This window comes from Cyphomyrmex costatus, unplaced genomic scaffold (genome assembly GCF_001594065.2).
Source record: "Cyphomyrmex costatus isolate MS0001 unplaced genomic scaffold, Ccosl1.0 scaffold72, whole genome shotgun sequence".
Lineage (NCBI taxonomy): Eukaryota > Metazoa > Arthropoda > Insecta > Hymenoptera > Formicidae > Cyphomyrmex > Cyphomyrmex costatus.
In genome coordinates this window covers 308,997-325,609 of record NW_017280289.1, presented here as the reverse complement: position 1 = coordinate 325,609, position 16,613 = coordinate 308,997, and the positions used below count along the sequence as shown (strand labels likewise).

General features: G+C 44.5%; 1 protein-coding gene across 1 annotated transcript in view; it reads right to left on the bottom strand.

Moving 5' to 3' along the window:
• The window catches only part of Glut4EF (Glucose transporter 4 enhancer factor), an 88,490-nt gene extending 72,870 nt beyond the window's left edge, over positions 1-15,620 (bottom strand). The window contains exon 1 of the mRNA XM_018548308.1: positions 14,795-15,620. Within this exon, the coding sequence (XP_018403810.1) occupies positions 14,795-15,178 (384 nt within the window). The 5' untranslated portion in view covers positions 15,179-15,620. The remainder of the gene's footprint in view (positions 1-14,794) is intronic.
• Between the last annotated feature and the right edge of the window lie 993 nt (positions 15,621-16,613).

Sequence of the window (16,613 nt, the reverse complement as noted above, 5' to 3'; positions counted from 1 at the left end):
CGCGACGCGGCGTTTCGACACAACGTGTCGCCGAAAAGGTTAAATTCTACACGTGCGATTTATCAGCACTGCCGCGACGAAAAGCCCGTAACGGTGTGAAAGCGGTCTAACATACGCTCGTGCGTATTTAGACAAGGACGGCGGGCGGCAGCCGGCCGGCGTCGTCGACGACGCCTCTCTCACGAAGCGCGTCCCTCAGCGGATGGCCGGAATGCGCGCGCGGCGCGCGTTGTGTGTACAATCGGTGTGATACCTTCTCGACCCACTTTTCTGAGAAAGGCCCGACCTCGCTTTTCTCTCCTCGATGTACGCGAGTACGCGCCACTTTTCCTCACGTCCTCGTGCTCCATGCGGCGTATACGCGACGCGCGTCCATTACCGACGTCGCGGAAATGTCGAACAGAGGTGTCGGCAAAGTTTTATATACGCGATGTTTTATATTTTCCCCCGACACATCCAGTCCGCGGGACAACACGAGTGGCAGCAGCAAAAAGCGTCGTGAAAATCATTTTCCTACATAAAGTACGTCGCCGCGCCCCCGAGACTTCGCCCGTGCTTCACCGCACGCGTGAGACGAATCTCTCAGAGGAAGTATCTTCCCGTAAAATCTATCGCGCATGCGAGTATCAAAGGTGGACGTTGGCTCTAAAGTATTGAAAACTTACGATCCGCCATGCTTGTCGACCGGAATGAAAGCCGGCACTCGGAAAATCGATAAGTGTTACCCTTGAGCGATCAATCGTATAATTTGCGGACGACGACGACGAAATAGACATCGCGCATTGCTCACTCTTCCTCATCTACGATTGCTATATGCATCAGTCACAAAACCGTTTCTGTATGCTCAATGCGACTCTTATTATGTACGGCACTAAAACAAAAGAGAAAAAGAAGGGGAGAGAAACGAATAGCAGACAATCAATTTCGCACTTTACGGTGCTTACCTTCGCAGCATGCATCTCGATTAGCTTCTTGCTAATCGTAATCTGATGCGAGTTGGAGATGGGGAAAAAAAACGCACGTGGTTAAAAGTTGCACAGCAAGATGATTTCCTTGCCGGCTAAGTGGAAGGAATAATAATGACCGCGAGAGATCGTCGGCGGGGAGGTCCGCGCGGAAGCCGCGCGAAGATCACATCGTGCATCTCCCTCCCACTTTAGCTTCCCTTTCCGCGTGTCCATGCGTTACCTCCGCACGCACAAGGTTACATTATCGATCATAATTTACGACGCGTACTGCACCGTTACGTCACCGTGGCTTCGTTTACGAGCGAGTTATCGCCGGGTGGGGAGGCGCGCGAAACGTTCGTGCCTTTCAGGGCACGATCAGCTGATTTCATTGTGTGCGAAGGCAGACTTAAAATCTAAAAATATCAGAGGTAAGCTTTACATTGGCCCGACATAAAGCAAAACATCTTTAGCATCTCGACATTGCGTGAAAAACTTGTTATACGTGAGTTTTCTCAAAATGTCAGGAATGCGACCCCCTTTGGATACCGACGATACAAATTCCTCGAATAAGCACGATAAGGTCACGAAAAATTATTAAGTCGAAAAATGAAAAAATTAAATTATTAATATCACACACTGAGGAAAATGTCCGGTTGGATTAATTGAAATTCTGATCGCGAAATGAATGCACGAGAATTTTCTAGTTAAATCTACTAGAATTTTAGTCGATGATCTACAGAATTTTCTAGTTCGTCCATTTTTATTCAGACATTTTTCCATTGCACTAAGTATGAAATATATCGATTCTTATCTTTATTTAATGAGTTCTTTACGATGTTTCACAATACCGAGTTTATTTTATAAACAATTGTTAAAGACTGATGTTACGATTGCGCTGTCGGATTGGATGACTCTTCGTCTCACAATTAATCATACAATACGATTCATATACAATTGCAAACCCTTATAATAATTTATATGCAATTGTATACTTTTTTTGTACTTATATACATATAATAATTATAAACATTAAGTAAAAGATGTTAAATACACGATTTCTATTCTCACAATTTGTTTTTAGGAGAGCGTATTAAAAAGTCATTTTGTTTTCAATCAAATATAAGTATTAATAAAAGAGTTTAGATTCACCATAATGCTCCATTTCCTACAATCGATATCTAAACCATATCGTTCTGCTATCGCACATTTATGATCATACTTTACATGACGCCAAGTGTTTTATTACCTATCATTTCAGACTCAATCTGGAAATGTAGAAATCCAATTGTCTTATGTTTAATTATGCAATCAATTCGTCGAATTATAATATTTCAGACAGAAAATGTTACATGTATTTTTAATATCGCTAAAATGGTGTTAATCACAATTTTATAACATTTAAAAAATATTTTTTAATTTAAGAAACTCCTATGTATAAGAGATATTGTGTTCTCCTTCCTTTTTTCAATAAATATAATTTTAAATAAAACGTTAAAACAATACCTCTTCAATAATAATTTAAATTAATAATTTCAATTAATAATTTAAATAATGATTTAATATTTTATCTTTTCATATTTGATCTTAGAAAAAATTTCCGGCGTTAACGTCCCCTCCTTTTAACAGTCTCTGAATCAGCCAACGGTTTCGGGAAAGCGTTGCGGTCCGGATTAAGCGAGCCAAAGAACTTTCGCCATCGCTGCAGTTGATGAAGTTTTCGCTCGCTCGCAACGAGCAGTCGTAACACGTTTCGATACGAGCGTGCACTTATTCCGCCACGCGTGGGCGAGTCAGCAGCGATTATTTCGTCCGATGAAATTCCAGAACGGCGACGACGACGCCGGGGTGGGAGGGAGGCATACCGTCACGCGCACGTTCCATTTCGCAATTCCAGCTCTCGGCCGAGAGCTCCTTCGCGACCGCAGCCGATGTACATGTGTATATACAACCCGTTTGAGAGGGGCCGCCACGTTGAATACGCTTCAACGTCGCGACGAATTTTGCAAACGCGAGCTGCATATGCATTGCACCGCGCCGCCGCGACCGTCAACGAAGCCGTTCCAAGGTGATTACGCCCCGGGTATGTGCTAACGATTGCGACACACAACACACCAAGACGACGGTGGTGTCCGTGGATCGCGGCGAGAAAGGGGAAGAGAAAGACTGAGGCCGGCCGGCCGGCCGGTCGGCAGCGAGTCGAGGAGAGAGAAGGCGGTGTTGTGCACTGCCAGAGTATACCCTACGATCGAGTTTACGAGCGATCAGCCAGCCGGCCGGCACGATCGGCCAGCCATGTTGTTTCCAAACTCGAATTCGAGCTCGCGGGTCAGCTCGCTGAGAGAAAGGTGAACCACCACCACCACCTCGAATGGCAGCGGCTGCGCGAGCGCCGTTATGTCACCCCGTCTTATCTTACCTGGTCTTTCAGTTGAAAAAAAATCGCTTCTTCGCGCCGGAATAAACAGGTTTTAATATACGTAGCCGCGATACTCTCTCTCGACGCACCACAGAATCCATATCGCGGGTGAGTTATACGGCGGATCGTTTAAACCTCTCCGGGAATATCGGTGACGCTCGCTCGGTCTCGAGTGGATGAACTTCCGCTTACGTCATAAACTTATGTTGGCTGCAGCAGGGGGTCTTTTTAACGGCGACAGAACGGCATTTAAGGCCCTTGTTGCGACCACTCGAGTTCTCGGGATGCCTCTCTTTGAAACGATCGTTAACCCGCGAACACGATCACGTTAAAAAGAAGGAGCTTCGCTTTAAATTAAAACGCCAAATGTATGTAAATAAGATACTCAACATAGCAGTTTATCCACGATAAGCCAAACAAACTTACTTACTTTATGTCATAAGAAGCTTTGCTACAGAGCTAATTTATTTATTCACTTGGTGAATTAATAATTGTGGTTTTAAATACTTGCACTGAAACACAAATTTAAGTACTAAACTTAATACATATTTCTTTGAACAGTACTGTAAGTAAACGCTTGCTTACAGTAAATAAATATTTGCTTAATTAAACAATATGGTAATTAAATCAAATTAAATTAATTTTTTCATCAAATAAATATATATGTTTACATTTAGTAAATATTTACTTAGAATTGTTCAAGCAAATATTTATTAAAATTTTTTTTTAACATACCACACAGGTGTGTATATAATATATGATAAACTTTTTGACTGAGAGCAAAAAAAAACAGCTAAAGCTGGATAATAAGATAATTTCCGTAATTTAATATACAAAGAAAAGAAGGACGTATCAACGTCTACGGGCAGACACTTTAACAATTGCTCGCGGGTTAATCTCAGCGGGACTGGAGTACTTACTACGAAATAACCGCGAGAATGCTTACGAGGTATGTCGCAAGAAATCCTTCGGAGTTACACCGTGACGAAGGAAAAAAAAAAAAAATAAAAAAAGTTTTAGAAATTAAACTCGCGACATAATCCCTTCAGGCGCCTAAGTCGGGCTCATTAACTTTTTAGCTCGGTATATACTCTCAGTTCACAACAACATAATTATGTCAATAAAAAGAAAGAAAGAAAGAAAGAAAGAAAGAGATCGCGGGCGCGGCTTTACACGCATGGCCGGCGCGGCCAACGGAACGCGCGGGTCGCAGAGTGCAACATCGAGTTGCGCTAGGTAGGTGCCACAAACGTCGTAACATTTACCAGACGCGGAGAGTTCTTTTCGGAAAGAGCGCGCATCGTGTCGAGATATTTATAGCAAAGTAGGTAACGCCGAATGTAATAATTGACAGCTAAGGCAGCGCTCGACGTGCGTATGTCGCGTCTCAAACGTAAAATTGAAAGGTGAGCGAGTCCGACGAGTTATTCTGTTATTCGAGCGAAAGAGGGAAATGAAACTCTCACCTGACACAATTCAAATTTTACATCTGAGACGCTTATAGTGCCACTCGGAAAGCTGATCTGTAAATGCCAAAGCATGCGCAACGCCTAATGCAACAACGTGGCCAGTTCCTCGTGAAGAGACTTCTCTCTCTCTCTCTCTCTCTCTCGTGTCTGTTTATCATGCGCTTAGACTAGCTGTTACTCGCAAACAACGCGTGTACACAGGCCGGCGGATGCCGGCTTAGTTAATAGCGTACCGAGTAGATATCCGTGATCCATCTTGCGTAACCTATTTACCGACCAAGTGATGCGAGCACGTATGACATAATTCAGCGCAGCTCCGAGAAATCTCTCGAATCATCACGGATGCTGTTCAAACGGTCGACGCTGTAGCTCGCATTCTTACCGTGCACCTCTATAGCGTTCGATTTAAAACTTTGCCCGCCCAATGCAATTTCCATTCCAGTCAAAATCTATTCTATTTTAATAAAATCGAGAATATAATATGGCTTAACTATTTCAATAAAACCAAAAGTATACAATACGCTCGATATACAATATAACTGCACTTTTCATCCGGTAAAGATCCATTCTATTTTTCGTTCTATTCTAATAAAACCGCGAGGATAATGCTGCGTCTCCTAATAAAATCTATGTACGCGTATTGACATTTCTCTCGCTTTAACTAAACTTCCTTGGTATCCGCTGTAGAAATGCAATCGTACGTTTTACGAATTCATTGTGTATTTACGCGTTCATAGCAAAAAAAAGTGTGTCAATGCCCGGCGGAGTACCGATAATTTATCAAAGATATCATATGACCGGGAGCAAACTTTCTCCGATCGACATTAAGAATATTCCTTCTTCGTGAGCTCCTAACCGAGCGGTCTCGTAATCTAAACCGGACATTCCGTTCGGCCGACCTTCCCGTGTAAACTTCTGATCCGCGTGAAATGACGACCCTCGTAGTCGAAGGCAAAGCCTTCGTGATGGATTTTCCACTTCCAACTTCGAGATAACCTTGACAAGAGAGAGAGAGAGAGAGAAAGAGGTTGGCCACCTGCCGTCGGCGGCGAGAGTAACTGGAGCGATGAATTATACGTTGGATATCATCTTGTGGCAGCTGTTGAACGGACGTGGAGCCACGAACGAACGCGACGACGAATCGAACAAGTCGGCGGCGGCTTCCGCGGATAAGCGAGCCGCGCCGCACGGTTTGCGAAAAGCAAGGAGATATTAAAACCGGGGGCCGCACTCTCCGCCGGAGAGATAAGACGGCGTTTATTTGCCGGAAGCGTTAGCCCGGCGCGCAGATAATGCGGTCCGATTGCGCCCGGTTTACGGAGAAACATCCGCGACGTCGCGCACGTCCGTGAATGGCGCGGGGATCAAATATTTGCACGCTAATTTCGTAATGTTCGGATATCGGTCGGTAATTACCACTAATAATGCATGCACCGGTAATACTGTCCAATTGCTGTAGTAATTCACGTGTGTGTATTCGTGTGCGAGTGCGGGCAATTTCTATACAGTATATATATATATATTCATGTGTGTAGCTTCTATATCAGATACTGGGTCAATGACGGAACGAAGTACCAGATGCGAATGCTTTCGAGGCTAACCGACCTACGGTGTTATTAGACGTTATAAATCAAGCAGATTGTACAAAGAGATCGCGAAATGTGTCATTTTAAAAGTAAAACAGCGAGTTCTCGCATTTCGAAATCGTTTCGGCGAGTCGAGCGAGTGTTGTGCTGAAAGTGCAACATCGTGTACTAATAAAGCGTTACATTATATATATTATTCAGAGTTATCACTGACTCTCCTATCGACATCTCAATCCATGAAGACTCCTCGTAGGTCGCAATCTATACGCCGGCAGACGCAAAGTCCGCGCGCACGCATTCTCCAGAACGTTGTTTACGTCTCGCATCACTGTAGACGTGCGCGCGGATATATGTATCATAATTGAGGCCAGTCGAGTCGCAGGTTCGGTCGCGGCGACCAGCCGGCCGGCTGGTGCCGCGATGTCTATCTTTGGATCCACGCACGAGAAATGTAGTGTGTACGGTCGCGCGCGCGCGCGCGCGCATGATTTCTTACTCAATCGGCTGACGCCCGCCGCACTGCACTGTGTGTTGTACTGTGTGCCGTGCCGTGCCGTGCCGGTGACCAGTGACACCGTTAAACGCGGCCATTATTTCGAATGCGTGGCCGCGGGTCGGATATTTCCGTAATGCGTTTCCCTAGATAGTGCCGGCCGATCAGCCGGCCGGCCGGCTGGCGAGCCGGCCGGTCGGTCGATCGACCGCACACGGCGCACTCGCCGCCACGACTTTCCGCGAAACCAAATGCACTCCCACCGCGTAGCGTTCCGCGCGCCGCAGAGTTCCGCCATCATCCCCCATTGTCATAGTGAAATGCACGCGCGGGGCCAGCGGTGCTCAGCCGCGTCCGTTTTTTATCGCCGCTCCTCTGCAGAGAGAGAGAGAGAGAGAGAGAGAGACTGCGAAAGAATTAAAGATACACTTTCCAGCAAAAGACACTGTGTGTGTGTGTGTGTGTGTGACACAGTAATAATTTTATTATCCTTGTTTGAAGTCTACTTTAGACGATCTATACAAAAATTTAAAAATAAAAATTAATAAGAAGGCTCTATATGTATAAAACAATATAAAAATATAAATAGGGCGTAGAGCCAATTTAATCTAACAAATTATTTTAATTCATCTATTAATACAATAATACAAATCCAGACGTTTCGACACCGATCGAATCATTTTCGGATCATGATACAATAATATTCATTAAAATTAAATTATCGTTATACAATCTTCATAATATTAAAAAATCAAAGATTCCGTGTATACATTTTGAACGTTGGCATTAATATGTGTTTTTTATCTTTGGCCCTGATGAAAAAAATATAAAATTTTAACATTACTTAAAAATTCTAATACTAAATTTCTTATTAACCTTGTTACAAAATATTAAAATCTAATACAAATATAAAAGTCATATATATCTTGTCGAAAATAAAATAAAAATTGTGATAAATCCATGTATATAAGTAATTCTGCGACAATATATTATAAAATCTGTTAGGTGTAATAAAATGAGATACTTTGCAGCTGTCAAAAACACGTATCATTGCTAAAGAAGATAAAATAATGTCGTTAGAATAGAACGATCTATATAATTCGCGAACAAATTCGGAACAGAATTCTATTTATAATTTTGTGTGTCATGTAATATGGAAAATATTTGAAGGAGTAATAACATTCACACAAATGCAAAATATATATCGGAATACACCTTATATTTAGGAAATGACACATAAAATTATAAGTAGAATTTTATCTTGAATTTGGTTGGGATTTATACTATTTATATAGGATCGTCTAAAGTGGGTTTTATAACACGGATGTAATGATTCATTGCTGCTTTACACTGTCATCTGTGTTTCTTGCTGGAAAGCACCCTAAGGCTCTCGATTGACACCATTTTGCATATCTCGTTACGTCTTAAATGGAAATATCGACGTAAAATCCAGATTTATACCGGATCTTGTAGATTTAAAGAAAAAATCTGTAATACTTTTTTTCTATTCTGAATAATACCTCCCAAAAATAGAGAAATATATGAGAAAAAAAATGAAGTATTAATACGTTTATAAATTTCTGAAAGAATGTGATATTCTCATCGGATTAATATTGCTCTCCAAGCATAAAGATTTGTAATTAATATTCCCGCAGTTTTGCTTCAGTTATCTTTACTTTTTACTCCGGTTATTTATCAATAAAAACAAACGACAAAGGTTTTATCCGGAGAAAATTTCCGCATGGTTAATTACATATAAATTTAATTTATACCACCGAAATTATTTGAGATGTAAATTTAATGCAGAAATTTAAAAAAGGTTGTATACGTTTGCCTCCGCAAAAAAGTACTTCCCACCATCGAAGCCCCCAGAGTTCCGCCACCTCCCGTCGCAATGAAATGCGCGGGTCAGCGGTGCTCAACTTCGTCCGTCCGCGCGCGATCGTCCATTGGCGTCGGCGATGACGTTTCACATAGATAGATACATATATTTATATTACAGAAGCTCACAAAACTATATACGATTGATAAGTCAACTACGAATGGAGATGTACACCTGCCTGGTGAAAACGTGACGAGTGATCGAATGGCTCAAGACTGTCGTCGAGATCTTTTGGCACAGAAACACGCTGTTAGTCATTTCTAAGATGCCAAGCTAACCATTTGATACTGACGCATTTCACAATTCATGCCTCTGCGCATACATCACACGTTTTACAGAATAGGCGATTAATAATTAAAACGTGCTATTGAATTTCCGTATTTCTATGCCTATACTTAAATTTCAACAGCATCGCGAAATAATGCTTTCCTTCGCAGTTCTACGGTTTAATATGCGTCTAAAAGCATACATAGCCTCAATCATTTACGTCATTAATCTTTAGCTCAGCTGCTTTTACGTCATTAACCTGACGGATCGCACATTTGCGTTCGACAAATATTTTATTTCCGTGTCTCCTTCATATTAATGAAAAGAAGAGTTTTGTACTTGAATAAGTAACCTAAAGCTTAAATGTTACCGTGACAATCATTCAAGTTAAAAGTGGGCTTAATAAAGAAGTGATAATTTGTGAAATTGCGCGCACACTTTGAAAGTTCATACCTGCTATGTAACTTGGTTGGTGCGACCAGTTAAAGGTTAATCGTGAATTAACATTTCGTCGTACATGCGTGAGCGCGGACGAAAATATCCTGCACCTCAAATAAAGTTGTCGCGAGAAGAGCATGCAAGAAAAGATATAACTATAGAACGTATAAGGAAACTTCGAAAATTACCGCCTACACGTATTTACATTATCAAGCAAACAGTCTCCACTATTTACTTATTCACGGTTGAGCGACCTTCGGCGTCGTTAAAAATCCACGTGCGCTTCTGCGATAGATTCCACCTATCTATATTATACGCGCGTAAACAAAATGCCTACGAATCGTTTGAAGGATCGTTACTACGCCTTGGGCAGTTCTATCGGGACATTAATCGCGGCGCCTCGCGCGATTAGAGTTACAGGCGTTGACGCGGTCGGGGCATTAAAACCTCTCTCTCTCTCACGATTCCGCGGGGAATCGGTTCACGCGGCAATCGTGCGTTTTTGCACGCGTGCATGTAACGGAAAGACGATTCGAAAGATCGTGAGATCTCGCAAAGGGGAAGAAAAAAAAAAGGAAAGGAAATAGAAGAGCGGAGGGGAAAAAGAATCACGTGTGTATCCGATATGCCTCGCGTTCGACGCAAATATCACAGCCGGATCGGCAGCCGGATACTGATATGCTAATAGCAGCTCCTCCGCGCGCGATTACGTTACTACGCACAAAATGTCACGCATTTGTCGCAGGAATTCGATCGTAAATCATAGACGCGCGCTAACGGTCGGTTAGCGAGCGATTAGGAGGGGAAGATACAATAAGAGTCGCGAGAGACCGGACGCGCGCGCGCGCGCGGGCGCGCTCGCTCACGGCGTGTATACTGCGCGCGGATCCGGTTCGTTTTTCCACGGCGCAACCGCGCGGTTTCTGCGAAATGGAGCCGAGCCGCTGCCGGTCACGCCTGAGCTGCCTAACGGCGGTACAGAGATATTGCGTTAATGCGTTCCACGTGGGGTCACCCCGGTAGCCGGTGCACCGGCGAGTACTACCGTATCCGCTTCGCGCGCGCGATAGAGAACCGGCGCGGCGGCGCTCGCATGAACGCACGCACGCTCGCGCGGTGTGCCGCTGCCGGCCCGCAGTGCCTCTCATTACGAATCTTACCGCGCCCACGTATAGCGGTATCGCGACTCTATGTGTGTGTGTATGATATTCCTCCGCGGCACGCTTCACCGAGCGTAATGGTATACATGTGTATCGCACCTAGAGGATGAGAAATAAATCCCATATCCCTCCCTCCAATCTTGAGGAATTCCAGTGGATCACAGCGTGTATGAACTTAAATTTGGACGTTGTTGAAAATTGGCGAGTTACTCGTAAACAGGGATTGAGAAGAGAATTATGTTAATAATATATATGAATCATCTTGAGCTTTCTCCGATTTTATTAAAAAATTATCACCGTGGGCTAATCTGTTATTAGAAATTGATTCTAATTGAAATTTAGACTTAATATTGTTCATGAAATAATAGATTATTACTGCGTGTTAGTAAAAGAATATTCTACCGCACAAGTGAATAATGTAAAATAATTGTACTAATTGTTAGATGTTTTCGTTTGTCACCAGTCCTTTTTGCGCTAAGTGACATTTATCGCGGTAGACTTGCGCTGCAGTTTCGAGAGCGTGGCAAAAATGGACGCGGCGGGATGGCACGTAATTTGAGTCGGCTCCGGCGAGAAAATTGACGGATCGCGCATCATGTACTGTATACGGCATCGTGTGACGTCAACGACACGAGAAGCGTTTCCCTCTGTTAACCCACTCGTTAACCCGCTCGCTTATCGACTTTCAATTTTACCGTCTCGAGTCCGGGACGTTCTTTGGTACGTGTTCGTAAATTCACTATATATTTCAAGTAGCAACACCGATAATGCGACTATAATGTAGTATATTATATTTTCCTAAAAAGCCTCTGCTTTCACTGTACCGATTCATTTTATGTTATCCAATCAATGTGGGATTCTGATCAGCATAAGGCAGTTTAAATTAAAGTTTAATCATCGCTGTATTCTTAACTTATTAACTTTAATAAAAACTATAAGAAAAAAAAGAGTTAAACAGTCAATACATTCGAAAAAAGCTGTATCTCTTTTAAAAAAAAAAAAAAAAAGAAGAAGAGAGAAACAAACCATTCATATGTCACAGAATTTATCAGTTTAAAATAAACAAGAGTTACAAACAAAAAAGGCGATAAATGATGATTAAAAGGAAAAGACTCTGAGGCGATAAGTACATTAAAATACATAGTTAGGATTATCGAATCATTTGTCATTTTCCATCATCAGTCATTTTTCTATGGAGAAAATAAACACACCCGAATATCTTGGATATTGCCTGGCGTTGTCACCTTTCTGAATTTTCTGTCGCAGAAAGCGAGGACGGAAGGCGAGAGGCGAAACAGGGTTAAAGGTGGCGGCATGTTGGATTCTCCGGTGACGAAGCCGGCGTTCTATACCAACGCACGCTCGAATTGGGATGCAACGCGTGACGAGGTGAAGCTTTTCCCTCCCTCCGTATACCGTCATATCTATCCCGTCAGCGCGAGGGAAAAGAGAGAGAGAGAGAGAAAATTATAGAGAAAGAAGGAGAGAGGGAGGGGGGGGGGAGAAGGCAGGGAGAATCGTGCTCATGCGCACCGCGTAAATGGGGCAAGCCACTCGATCGTCCACTTTAGAAACGGGGTCACGAAAATTAAATTTTCTGATTAACGACACACGCGCGCATCGGCGTTCCCGTTGGCCCCGCGACGTGTTTCACGACTCTTCTTTCTTTTTAATAGCACGCGTATATCTTTATCCGGCGTCGTCGGTCGGCCAGGGATGTCGCGTTCGCCGGGACATATAAAAGCGCTCTTATACACCGCGCGCTGCATGACGGATTCAATCAGATTCTGGGCGCCTCTAGAGTCTTCAGATCGCGGTTTTTACTTTTTTTTTATCTTGGTTAAAAACTATAGAGTTCGGCCACGAGCAATTTTGTCAAAACACAAAAATGAAATGGAAGAGTGCGTCTCTCTTTTCGCGTATGCTATCTCATTTGAACTTTTGTTATCTTACTCGTTCTACTTCCTGAAGTTGACAAAAACGGCGAGTCGATCAAAAGTTTTGTCATCTTGCGGCCAGACTCAGAGTTAATGTAGGGTTTCTACTCTCTAAAATCTTTGGAGTGAAAACCTAAGGAGTGAATTTTCACTCTGAAAAATTGCCAATAAAAGAATCCCACTCTTTCACCCTGGCTCGATTGTCACTCTTTAGAATTAGACTTCACTCCAAAGCTTCCCAAAGAGAGTAGGTTCCCCCAATTATACCTCTTCGTCTCTTTCTGAAGATGAGAAAAGTCGAGCCGAGATTGAAGTAAATCTGCACATTGCTATAGAAACGGGCATAAATTGTTGATGTCGAAACGTTCGCTTTATCGTCGTCAGGGGGATTGTATCACCTGACGAAATGAGATGACGCCCGGATTCTGTGACTCGAATCTGTCGTCGGGCGAGCGTATGTATCTCTGGAGGAGCCGGGCGTATACACGCACGATCCTCGTGCGATTTACGGGCGGTTAGCGCGCGCGCAAGCGCGTTGTGCCCGCGTCTCTCGCGAGCGTCCCGGGATATGACGCCATATCTCGTACGCGCCGCACGAGTACGCCCGGTATTACGCCTTCGATTCGTTAATCTTCTTAAGGATCGTTAACCCGCTACGCGCCAAGAATACCCGAATCGCGTCGACGCGAAGTCTATAATCGACGCCGCGCGAAGTCGTACGAAGCTTTTACTTTCGAATTTGCGCTTTCCAGCCGAATGAAAACGTGTTTTGTCATCGCCAAGTTTGTTTTGTCTCACCCGTGACTTTCGATTTTCTCATTGAAGCGCGTCCCGTCGACGCTCGAACTACGCAGCTTTCGGTTTTTAACATAGACGTAGTAGATAGTATACTATAGTAGAGATTGCGCGTTTCTCGAACTTACAATAAGATCTCCGGAGCTGGTCGATTGTGTATCTTGAAACGAGGTGAAAATTACGAAAGTGAGCAAATTTATTAAAATCTCGATTGTCATTAATAAAATGTAACTTACGATATTTTAAAACCTTTTATATTTTGGAAATTGTTAAATATTTCGTTGAGAGAGATTTAACATAGCAATATCAGTTACTATTAATGTCGCTGATACTATTTGTATTTTTAATTGTTCAGTTGATAGTATATTCGAAAACTGCGTAGGTGTGACGTACGTGCATTAAACTTCTTTGAAACCAAGAATTTTAATTTTGCAAAATTTCCTGAGATTTCCCTGATTTTCCTGACAGTTTTCTAATTTTCAATTTTATGGAAAACATATAGATCATGATTTCGTCAATTGGTATACCTAAATTTGTTCACTTTTGTAATTTTCACCTCGTTTCAAGACGCACTCTCTACGCTCCGTTAAAAAAAAATTGAACACTTCTCAGCTTCTCTCTTTAACTCTGTCAGCATTTCTTCAACTACTTTGAAAAGAAAGAAAACGATATAAATCAAGTTATTTGTTTGTTTTTAAACCAATAGTGACAACTTGATAGAAATGCTATTCTTATTACGTTCATGGTTTTTAAGAACGTCGCGTGTCGCGGTGGACCGAAGTCAGCAGAGTTAGGGAAAAACCAAAAGTATTTTTCACCGAGAAAATTGGCGCTCGTGGCAATTTGCCTCCCAAGATGTCTATAAATGTTTCAAATTTTTTCAAAAATACCGTGAGGTCCTTCAACACTAAATTTATGATTACATCAACTCGCCTCGCGACGTAACGTTTATCGTTGATTTTTGGTATATACGTACATTTTCTAAATTTTTGTGGAACACCTCACTCTAAAGCAGTCAGCCGGTAAAGAGAAAAGTGACTCAATTTTCAATTTTTAAGAGTAAACTTTCTTTTTTACTCTCCGACATGTAAGATTCGGTTTAAAAATTTCAGAGAGTGTGTATGAAAACGTATATTGAAGAAAAGAAAAAAAAAAAAGAAACGCGATAGCCAGATTGTTGGATATACGTATCTATATGCAAATCTAATTAAATTTGCAATTTAGAATTTCAATTGAACTGCGTACACAGTTCCACAGGCGAGTGACACCAATAAAGTTTGACCACTTGTCACACGTGTGCGTCCGCTTGGCGATCAGAAGTTTGCACACACACACACACACACACACACACACATACACACGCATGCATATACGCACAATGTAAGTTGCCGACGGACTCACCTCTTGCCCGTTCGGGGCAATGACCACGTCGACTTCGTCGAGATGCTGGCGATGCTCCGTGACCTCCGCGTGAATCTCCCTACCGTTGTACGTTAGATAAACCTTCTGACCGGGTACCAGCCGCGCGGCGGTGACGGAACCGAAGCCCGGTCCGATCAGATCGCGATCCGTGTATTCCTTCGGACTCGGCGGACTGCCGCCCGTGATGTCGAAGCGTACGGAGTACAGAGTCTTGGCGGTGACGCTCTTCTGGCCCGGTGACTCGGCGGTCTGCGGCGTCTTCACGGCGCAAATGGCGCCGCAGTAGTACTTGCCGTCCTGACCGGGAGCGCACACCCTGGTGCCGATTATGCTGCGCTTTGCCAGCCTCTTGCCCGTCGACATTATTCGCAGCTTCTACCAGGCGCGACGCGATATCACTTTGGTTTCGCGCAAATCAGAAAGATTCTCGTCTCTCGCTTTCTTCTTTCTTCTTCTTCTTCTTCTTCTTCTTCTTCGGCGTAGCGGAGGATCATTCGATCGTTCTCGTCGATCGTTTTCGAGCGCGGAGTCCCGTTGTGCGTGGCATTCGTTGAACGCGCGACGCGACGCGAAACATTCACGCGATCGACGACACTTCTGTCCTTGACGTGCTCCTGTCCACTCGGCGACACTCTCCGTCCACTGTCCCGCGACGCGTGTGTCACCCCTCGGGATTCGACTGGGTTACGCGATAAGAGACGCTCGTGGAATTAGCGTGAAAAGCGTTCGCACAGCGAACGTTCCCCAACAGAGTCACGCCGCGCACACCGGCTGATCTACACGTGTGTAACGTAAAAGTTCAAGATTCCTCGGAGTATCAATGCGAGAGGCTAACGACACCGCACCCCACTCTCACTCCGAGGAAAGGGAGATCCTTTTAAATTTGACCACGCCGTCTCTTTCACACGCACACACACACATACACGCACGCACGCACACACACGCACACCACGGAGCGAATTCCTAAGAAGGTTTGCTTTAGGTCATCGTACCAACCGACCAGCCTCTCGTCACGCACCAATCACGATATGTTGTGTACCTGCCACCGACGGCGGTGGCAGTGTTAAAACCTCGCAGGGGAGGGGGAGAATCGGTTGCAATAGGACACGCGGCGGCGGTGGCGGCGGCGGCGGCGATCCCGCGAGGATCTCGCTGGAGCTTTAAGCGCTCGAGAAGGGACGCGGCGGCGGCCTCCGTGGCCTGAACACAGAACTCAGCGTATCAACAAAGCGGCGTGCACCACCGCACGATCGGTCGGCCGCGTTTGTCACGCCGTCCGCATATTCGAGGCACTTGCAGGTGATCGATTCGTCGTGGCGATGCGTTGGCGTGCACACGTTGGCTGACAGCATAATAATACGTGGGTAACGCGCGCCGACGTTAGACGGAGATCCGCGTGGTAGACGGCGTCCTAGCCGGGTCGTTAGACTCGTACGTTTAACAGCGATCCGCACAGGAGAAGGACTACTACTCGCGGCGCCCGACATGTGACGCACAGCTGAGCGACCGGGAGGGACTGAGGACAGACTGCCAAGCGGCTTTCACTGCGCCGGCCGGCCGTCCGGGAAAAACAGCTGATAGATAACAACAAACCCACGTGACCCGGCCTCGAGCGCCGATTGGCCGCTCGCGCTGACCTACTTACTCCGATTGGCCCGCCGCCCGGACAACGAGACGAACGGGAAAAAATCGCGAGCTTAGAAGCCTAGGGCAAAGAGCGCCTGCTCGCCCAGACCCTCCACTCCACCATCGCGCTTCCATCCCCTCCCGGCCCCCGCGCGGCGCAATTTCCCTCCCC